The sequence below is a fragment of the Eschscholzia californica genome, unplaced genomic scaffold (genome assembly GCF_041429995.1).
Source record: "Eschscholzia californica isolate CP2 unplaced genomic scaffold, dmEscCali1.0.p SCAF_5, whole genome shotgun sequence".
Taxonomy (NCBI): Eukaryota; Viridiplantae; Streptophyta; class Magnoliopsida; order Ranunculales; family Papaveraceae; genus Eschscholzia; species Eschscholzia californica.
The window spans coordinates 20199479-20206586 of record NW_028238472.1 but is presented as its reverse complement, the minus strand read 5'-3'; the positions used below and the strand labels follow the sequence as shown (position 1 = coordinate 20206586).

The 7108-nt window shown below is 34.2% G+C and overlaps 1 protein-coding gene across 2 annotated transcripts; it reads left to right on the top strand.

Annotated features, from left to right (window-relative positions):
• Positions 1-1724: 1724 nt before the first annotated feature.
• LOC147537730 (VQ motif-containing protein) lies at positions 1725-3997 on the top strand. 2 transcript variants are annotated; one of them, XM_086643369.1, is made up of 2 exons: positions 1725-2346; positions 2420-3997. In XM_086643369.1, exon 2 carries the CDS (start codon positions 2444-2446, stop codon positions 3764-3766), a length of 1323 nt encoding a protein of 440 aa, XP_086499495.1. In that variant the 5' UTR covers positions 1725-2346; positions 2420-2443; the 3' UTR covers positions 3767-3997. The 2 variants fall into 2 exon arrangements, with proteins under 2 accessions (XP_086499495.1, XP_086499496.1); XM_086643370.1 differs by having other exon boundaries at positions 1799-2342.
• Positions 3998-7108: the final 3111 nt, after the last annotated feature.

Genomic DNA, 7108 nt, shown 5'->3' with positions numbered 1-7108 from the left:
AATACTCGAGTAAAAAGAATTCTAATTATATGAATCACGGTATGATTAAGGCCGTCATTATATAGATGTCTAATTTGTATGGGCAATAATAACAAAAAAGAAAAAGAACTAAAATCTTGAAAGTATGTAAAGGCCACTAAATAATTACAGTACTATATTTCCTATATAATCCAGAGAGGTGATTTATTTCATTAAAAACAATTACTACAATCACTTAAGAGTTTTTTTTGGAAGAGGGTAAAATAAATTTCATTAATTGCAAAGGTTGCAACTACAAAGAGAAAACAAGAAAAAAAGAAAAAGAACTAAAATCTTGAAAGTATGTAAAGGCCACTAAATAATTACAGTACTATATTTCCTATATAATCCAGAGAGGTGATTTATTTCATTAAAAACAATTACTACAATCACTTAAGAGTTTTTTTTTTGGAAGAGGGTAAAATAAATTTCATTAATTGCAAAGGTTGCAACTACAAAGAGAAAACAAGAAAAAGATTACATGCTAATTAGAGCATCCCAGCTAAAAACTAATTCTGAAAAAGTGGTGGAGGACTTCCATTCTTGGTTTGTAAACCAGTAAAAAAGGAGAACTTTGATCGAAATTATAAGATTTTCTACCGATTTACATTTTTCTTCGAAGATCCTTTTGTTTCTCTCTTCCCATAAGCTCCAAATTATAGCATAAGGAACTCCATATCTCAAGAATTTTTTCCTATCAAGCGACTTTGGGAGAGTATTTGAGTCGACTAAGTCCTTGAAACGATGTGACGAATTTGAGAGCTTGATAAAAGATGGGGTAAGGGAGTTCCAAATCTGATTTGAGAAGGAACACGAAAAGAACAAATGATCAAGAGTCTCTTCTTCATGGTTACAAAGAGCACACCTATTTGGGAAGATGAAACCTCTTCGCTTAAGAGTATCCAGAGTAGGAAGAGCTTGGAGATACAAAGCCCAAAGAACAAAAGAGATATTCGGAGGAATGATGTTATTCCATATATTCTTACTCGGAAAGTCTCTCTGGATGTTGGCTTTGTTCTTGGTTGAGAAGAAATTTAAATGATGGTGATAAAAAGAGGAGACGGAAAACTCACCACTTTTGCTTGGAGTCCACGATCTGATGGGAGAAGTTGAAGAATCCATAAGAGAGGTACTAGAGAGTTTAAGCAGCAGGTCTGTTGCCTTCATTGCTTCTGCTGCGGAACAGGTTCTTAAGTGATTTAAATCCCAAACACTTAAGAGTCATTGCATTATTACACATGTTATGAATAGAATAAGATTTATGACTACAATAACGAAGACATCTAGGACCCCAAGGACCGTATAAAGACCCTAAAAGTCATGCATTGGATCTAGAAATCTATTCAATCGTACATTTACCCTATTTATATCTTAGTTCAATAAATCAATATTAAACAGGTGAAAGTATTTAAAAAGCAACCACTATCCATGAAAACAAAATTGTAGCAATGCAAAGGAAACTAGGATATCTCTTGAGACATCTTGCTATAGAAATAAAGATTACCAAACACAACCAAATATGAAGTAGTGGTGGAGGTAAGCCGGTAGCTCCTTGTGGATACATGTTTCAACCACCACCAACTCTAATTTGGTAGCCTGCCCACTTATTTTGTTTCTTTATTTTTATTATTTAATATTATTAGTTTTTTTTCCTTTTATTATTTTTACCTTTTTAATCTTAACCTCATTGTCAATTTCTTCATTTCACACTCCCCCTCTCCTATCTCTCTCACTGTAACTTTGACCGGCTAGCTAACCTCTCTCTCTCTCTATCTCACAAGTTCTTCTCTCTCTAAAAAGTAAAGAGAGAGAAAGACCCAGACAACAATCTCTGGGGGATCTTTTTAAGTGGGAAACTTAAGCAGAAGCCGCCTCTCTTTTAGAGAAGAAGAAGAAGAAGAAGAAAGGTAAAAAGTTTCAGAGAAAAAAGTTGAAAGATCAACTCTTCTCTTCTTTACCTCCCCTTTCATGATCATCTCTCCCTTTCCACTCTATTTCCATTACTCTATCTACTTCAACAACAACAACAACAACAACAACAACAACCCATATTCCTCTTCCTCGTCTCATCCAGTAGTAAGAAACTAGAGAGAGAAACAAAATCCCTATGATCATCTAAAGTTAGGGAAGGGGTGTGAACATAGAGAGAGAGAAGAGAGAGAAAGAAGAACTGTGCAGACTGTTCATATACAGATCCGAGATTTTCAAGAAACTGGTATTCTCTTTGTTGTAGTACTGATTTCTAGAGGAGTTTTTCTCTGTCTTCTACAATTCAGACACGGATTCTTTGGCAGGATCTTCTTAATTAATGGTGGTGCTTACTTGTAGGTAATTTAATAAATCTCTCTCTCTCTACAATCTTTTACTTTCTCTCTCTAAATCTTTTGTTTCTCTTTCATAGTTATTAGAGCCATCTATAAATATCATGGATTCTGGTAATAGTGGCAGTTTACAGTCGTCCAGTGGTGGTGATGAAGAGTACGATTCGCGTGCTGAGTCCATCTCTGCTTTCTTAACCTCTTCCACCACTACCCATTTCGGCGCCACCCAACAACCACCACCTTCCTTCTACCACCACCACCAACAATCACCTTCTTTATTCATCGATTCTCTCTCTAACTTTCTTGATCCCATATCCCACCCACCACCACCTACCCAAAATCTAGACATGGTTTTACCAAGATCCAATAGTACCTTAAGATCTGATCTCACTCCTAATTTCAACAACTTCACCTCCAATCAACTAATTCCACCACCATCTTCTTCTACCCTAACCCAACCACACCCATTATCGGGTCATACTCATTTACTTTCGGGCCGGGTTACTAGTCAATTACCCAACAACCCACCGGATGGTGGTGGTGGTAGTGGTGGTGGTGGTGAAGGTCGTGGTGGTCGGAATCCAAAGAAAAGATCGAGAGCTTCTCGCCGTGCACCCACCACTGTTCTTCCAACAGATACATCAAATTTTAGGGCTATGGTACAACAATATACCGGTATACCCGCACCACCTTTTTCCGCCTCTTCGTTCCCTCACACCCGGCTTGATTTATTCAACACTTCTTCTACTGGCCGATCCGGTCACCTTGAATCGTCGCCACCGGCTTATCTTTTACGTCCCTTTGCTCAAAAACTTCATCCACCACCACCATTTTTATCTTCATCTTCCATTTTAGATAATAACCCTAATACTAGTACTACTACTACTACTGCTCCTAACAATATTTCTTCTATCTCAACTAGTACTAATTCTAACAACTATCAACTACTTTCTGAATTAGGGTTTCCTAAACAATCTCATCAACATCTATTAAACATTCATAACAACCCATCTCTTCCTTACCAATCAAATCTTCCTCCAAAATACCCATTCCTTTCATCAGTTGATTCAAGCCTTAAAATGGGAACAATGAATGATTTTGGCAACCAAAATGTTGTTGGAGCTCAGCTCGGTGGCAGCCGTGGCAACGAGCTACCGAGTCTTGTTGTTACGTCGGAAAGGAGCCTAACAATGATAAATGAACATCAAAATAATATTAGTTATGGAGATCAAGATCTTTTAAGTACTTTTAATGGTGATTATAGTACTAATTCCCTTGAAAGGAATAATGGGTGTAAACAAATGAAGTTCTCCGGTTCTTCTTCTAATTTTGATGCGGAAAAAAGATCTTCGGCGACGACAAACGAAAACAATGGTGCTTCAAAGGGTAAAGGTATGGTAGATTCATGGATATGTTCTTCGGATTAAGAATTCATTATTTTTACATCATTCAAGATCATCATCCTCATCATCATCTAGTTAGAGGAAAATGATAAGTCTATCAAGAGAGAGGGAGAGAGAGAGAGAGAGAGAGAGAGAGAGAAGGGAATTATAGTAGAAAAACTAAGCATTATTATCATTCTAAATATTGAGTATCAATAGCTTAAGAAAACACTTTTGTTTCCTTCATCATATATGTATATAGTTTGTCTTTCTTTATTTCCTTAATTTTAATTTTTGGTACGAACATTAACATACATCAATATGTATTACATATATATAAATATTTTAACCTAATTAGTAAATTCAGGTTGTTTCTTTAATTTGGCCTGAAAATAAAGGCCTACTACGGGCGTAACTGATGTACCGCTCGGGGTATTTCTCTCACCACACGCTCTGACCAATGGAACTGGTCACATCAACTTTAGTTTATTATCGATTTCTATCTTCGTGCCAAAATAGCATTTAAGTTAATTTATCTTGTTCTTTTTATGACGATAGTCTTTTCTTAATGCATTTGACATAGGTTTTAGAGAGTTCTGATCGAATTCTGACGGATTATTGAGTCGGGGTCAGGATTTAGAAAGAGAAGAATTTGCACTTCTCTCTAGATCTTGATCCGGCACGTCAGCCTACCGAAATTTGGTCGGGACTAGTGCGAGCATAGTGTCATTTTCCTTTAGAAAAGTGGGTATAGAGATAGAGAAGAAGAGATTAAAAACTCAAATGCTTCTAGAACATATACTTGAGTTGAAACGGAAAAAATAGAAAATAAACAGAGAGGTTCAAAAGCAAGGAAACCGGGATTTTGTCTTGGTTTTCATATCTTCTATGTCTACCTCCTTCATATCTTCATGAATAAGGAAGAGTTATTTTACTTTTATTTATTATTATTGTTATTTTATGTTTTGTATTAATAGGTGATGTATAAGGGAGTAATTGGTGGCTAAATTCAGGGAATTGTTAGCCGCCAAAACTTATGGACTAGAATATATAACACACTCTTGGTAAACGATACTTTTCTTCAATTTTATATTTCTTTATCATGTATGTGCTTTTAAGATCGTGGTCTTTTGAATATTTTGAACGACTCGTTTAGAATATTTATTGTCTAACATTGATTATGAGTAAAAATTTAAATTAGATGTATAAGAAGTTTAAGTAAAATTGTCAACATTTGCTTGTCAAAGTAGTTGAAAGTGTTCACATAAACTCCAACAACTTTGAAGGACTCAAGTTCGATTTCCAGAAGATTGTTATCGTACTTATCACATTTTTATGATGTATTAATATCTTGTAACGACTAACCTAGATCGTAGTCGGTTTTTCAGAAAAAAGTAAAACATTTTTATGATGTATCAGTGTCTTGTAACGACTAACCTAGATCGTAGTTGATTTTTCAGAAAAAAAAAAACAAGTTTAACCTAAAAAGTCTACTATTTAAAACAAATGAAATAAATAATCTATCCAAAATATGTCATCTCAATAGATTAACTTGGACAAATTAGATTCAAATGAATTAAATGGAGACAGTAAAAGAAAACAAACCGTTCCTTAGAGAGAGATGGTAGGTAATTATGGATTTGATCTTGAGCCTTATAATTTTCCAATTTGAGATATTGATCATTTTAGAAAAACCCCACCAATCCAGGGCTTCTTCTAAAGTTTATTGTCAAGGGAAATGTCAAAATTATACTTTTTTAGAGTTTGAGAAAAAATAAAAATGAAAAATAGGAAAATGAATGTTAATTAATTGGTAGTACTGGTTAAATAATTTTTTAAAAATATAATTTCATCGTTATAAATTTTCCCTACAAAATACAATTTGAAAAATTCAATCATTGAGTCCCTCATACATTTCGAATTCTAAAGTTGGCGGGGTTAATGGTATATGATTTATTTTTTTCTTGATCATAAATGGTAATTATAACTCTTGCAAGTAGCTAGTAAAGTATATTTCAAAATAAACTAACTTGTAGTATAATGGAACCATCATTTCTATGAATTATTTAGGGATTTTTGAGTCAACAGTCCAAAATCTGGGGGGTAAACCCAAAAAAAATCCACTCTTGCCCAAAAATTAGTTGCAGGTCCAAATGTCAGTTTTTTTTTTATTCCCCTCTTGCCCTTGGACGGGACATGCTGACGTTTTCCTGAAAAAAAAATGTCTGGTAAATAAAATAATTTACCAGTACACGAAAAATTCAAAGTTTCAAAATTTTTTGAAAATTTGAAATTTTCAAACGAAATTTCAAATTCCCGCCCAGCAAACCATCTCTTCCCGGTAAATAAAATAATTTCCCGTACACAAAAATTCCAATTTTCAAATTTTTTTAAAATTTTCAAACGAAATCTTTTTTTCGAAATTGTTTGAAAATTTCAAATTCCCGGCCAAATTTTCAAATTTTTTTGAAAATTTTAAATTCCCGGGCAAATTTTGAAAATTTTAAATTCCCGCCCAGCAAAATTGTCTAGTACAGAAAAAAATTTCCAGTAAATAAAATAATTTCCCGGTCACAAATTTTTTTTTTTCGAAGTTTTGAAATTTTCAAACGAAATTTCAAATTCCCGCCCAAATTTTCAAATTTGTTTACGAAATTTCAAATTCCCGCCCAGCAAAAATGTCTAGTACAGAAAAAAATTTCCAGTAAATAAAATAATTTCCCGAAAAAAATTTCGTTTCCCGGGAATTTTTCGGTGGCTGTTCCGTAATTTTCTGAACAGTACAGATTCTGATGGACGGGTTGTCAGATTATTTTTCAGAAAAAAAATCGTTTCCCGAGAATTTTCGATGGCAATTTTGTAATTTTCGATGGCATGAACGGTAAATACTTTATTTTCTAAGGGCCCTTTACGTAATTTTGACCCTCAAACTGACACATTGGACCTCCCTTTCATTTTTAGGCAACTTTGGGTGAAATTTTCATTTTGGCCCCCTTTTTGGACCAATAGCCCAACCCCCCATACGGGAGTGCTAAAATGCCAAAATCCTTGACTTAATGACACATTTTCACCAAATTTTTTTTTCAATGTTTGATTTTGATCTAGCCCGTTCTTTTACCCGTGTGAGTCATCGAGTCAAAGATTTTGTCAAAAATACTTTGTATACTTAGCATTTCCCTTCTGAATATCATTTGTCAATGAACGAAGATGAGCAAAATATCAAATTTTTTGTAACGGGAGCACCATATTTTGGTGCAAGAGTATTCTGGCTCATATTCATTCTCAAATTTCAGGACAAAACCTGGAAAAATTGAGAAAAAAAGTATTAGTCACTACATTTCATTAGGACCATTTTTAAATTTATATTTTCAATTATTTTCATTAGGT

What these genes read in the sequence shown, in the direction of transcription:
- LOC147537730 (XM_086643369.1), top strand. Translation starts at nt 2,444, where the DNA reads ATGGATTCTGGTAATAGTGGCAGTTTACAGTCGTCCAGTGGTGGTGAT.